Source organism: Montipora capricornis, chromosome 11 (assembly GCF_036669925.1).
Source record: "Montipora capricornis isolate CH-2021 chromosome 11, ASM3666992v2, whole genome shotgun sequence".
Lineage (NCBI taxonomy): Eukaryota > Metazoa > Cnidaria > Anthozoa > Scleractinia > Acroporidae > Montipora > Montipora capricornis.
The window spans coordinates 22,384,618-22,387,117 of record NC_090893.1 but is presented as its reverse complement, the minus strand read 5'-3'; the positions used below and the strand labels follow the sequence as shown (position 1 = coordinate 22,387,117).

General features: G+C 35.0%; 1 protein-coding gene across 2 annotated transcripts in view; it reads right to left on the bottom strand.

The window, feature by feature from the left end:
• Positions 1-2,500, bottom strand: part of LOC138023750 (F-BAR domain only protein 2-like) — a 41,733-nt gene that overhangs the window by 27,637 nt on the left and 11,596 nt on the right. For both annotated transcript variants that reach the window (XM_068870811.1, XM_068870812.1), the window contains exon 10: positions 741-837. In XM_068870811.1, coding sequence (XP_068726912.1) covers positions 741-837 — 97 coding nt within the window. The remainder of the gene's footprint in view (positions 1-740; positions 838-2,500) is intronic.

The window sequence follows — 2,500 nt, the reverse complement described above, 5'->3', positions numbered from 1 at the left end:
TTCAGAAGATCTTAATGAAACCCATAATTTCATAATTTTAAATATTTGTGACGTCACACTTTACCACTCTATTCACCCACTCCAAACGCGTTTGATAGCTCAGTTGGTAGACCAAGTGCAGCACAATTGCACGCTCATGCATCTGGATGTCTTTCAAGCCTGGACTTTTTCAGGCTTCTTTTAAAACTGCTTAAAAGTTGCTCATCTACATGTAACTGTGATGACCTTTAATGAACTTACAAAAAAGAATAATGAACTTTATTTAACTGTCTACTTTTCTTGCGCTGGGACACTGACAATAAGCGATTTTCATATAAACCGCAATGCGTTTTGTTCTCCCCACAAAATTTTGCATACAATATTTTTTTCAAATGCACTTGGGAATAGTTGACTATAGTTTATGCAAGATTTTGTGGGGGAAACAAAATGCATTGCGGGTTACGTGAAAGTACAAGTAGCTAATTGTGGACAGTGAAATGAAATCAACGCAAATCAAATCAAACATTGGTTTTTGAGGACAGGGGAAAACTGGACTACCCGGAGAAATCCTCTCGGAGCTAAGTAGAGAACCAAAAAACTCAACCCAGATAGGACGATAATGGGAACCCAGGTCACATTAGATGTGGGAAGCAAGTGCTCTCACCACTATGCCAGCCCTGCTCCAAATACAGTATTTCATTCCATTCCACAGTTCACAATAAAAAATGTCACATATTCCAAGAAAATCATAATCAAAGTACCTGGTATGGCCTTTCCAGTGCCCTTGCTTCGAACAAACTGATCCAGCAGATGATGAACTGTTAGGGCTTTAACTTGACCTAAAAACTCTGTGTAAACCTAAGGAGAAACCATTTAAAGTGGAATCAATCCATGTTGTACAATAATTATTGGGAACTCAAGATAGAACTATGTGCGTGACTAGACTTTGATGTCAAAATGTTAATAATAATAATAATAATAATAATAATAATTATAATAATAATAATAATAATGATGATGATGATTATTATTATTGTATGGCCAGTGTTTCTGGCCGATATAACGCACACTGTGATTGGCTAAAGTTATTATTCTCCCGTAATGCCTACGGGCCAATTATGGATTATGCAAATTAGCTTTTTTCTTCTTTAAAACCATTCTGTTAGCCATATAATGAAGAACTTAATAACCTTGACCGTTCAGTCGTTACAGCAAAATCTCAAACCGCTGTCTAGCTGTATTGACCTCGCTGATACGGCAAGGCCTCAGTTTCAGATTTTGCTTTCGGTTATTAAGTACAAAATAATGTACCGTATTTACCCGTGTATAAGTCGACCTTTTATGGCCTCAAAAGAAGCTCCAAAAATCGCCCTCGACTTATACATGGGTCAAAGATTTCGAGCCAAGTTCCAGCTAAATAATTTATTCAAAATTAACATCATAAATTATGTGGTCTTTGGGCATAACGAACGCGGTGGACGAAAGACTTCAAAATGAATGACGAAAGACGTCGCAATGAATGTAATTAAGCAATTCCAGTTGAAATGGAAAAGGATTTGTTTTACTTAAATGTTGAAGATACTCACAAGCACAAATATGAAATAGACACTGGAAATTTTCGTTTTCCAAAGGCGGAAGCTCTAAAAAACATTCTTGTTTCTTCAAATGAAACGGATCCTTGAACCGCTTAGTAACCTGGCGCAATACCTTGTGTTTGCGTGCAAGCATGATCGTCACTCGTGTTGCCTGAAAATGCTGATTGGTAATGATTGTTTTTTATTCTTTATACAAACCTGGATGATTTAAATGCTTTTGCAAACTTTGTATTGTTTGGTTTATGAGTTTTGTTTCGTTTGCCATGTGAGAAATTATAAGTCAAGGACCAATTAAACCTTGCACATTTCGCATCGTTTTTGAAGTTATTTTCAAAGATTGACTCCTGCTTCTGTGATGTTGTGCTTATCCTCTAAAGCCCTTTATCCTTGAACAACGAAACAGGTTAGTTTGAGGTTTACATGTTTACATTTTCTGAGAACTTTTTCGAAATTCAAGGACAAAATTCCCGCACATACAACAACGGCTGAACCACAAACTATTAAGCGCTTGAGGCCCTTAATTTTTTGTGAATCCACAGTTCCGGAAATCAAAGAATTCAAGATTAGTATCCCATGAACATTTAGCAAAGAAATTAAGAAATTGCTTTTTTTGCCATCAAAAATGGGGGGTCGACTTATACATGGGATCGACTTATACACGGGTAAATACGGTAGTTAATAATAATAATAATAATGATAATTCACCCTTTAACGTCCAAATCGGCCAGATTTTACTGTGTCTAACGCCAGACGATTTTACTCGTCAATGGGGAACCCCTGGGTGTCAATGGGTTAATAATAATAATAATAATTATTATTATTATTATCATTATTATTATGGCAATAATAATAATTATTATTACATTTGAAATTAATAATAATTAAATAATTATTTAAAATAATAATTAATAATAATTAATAATAAT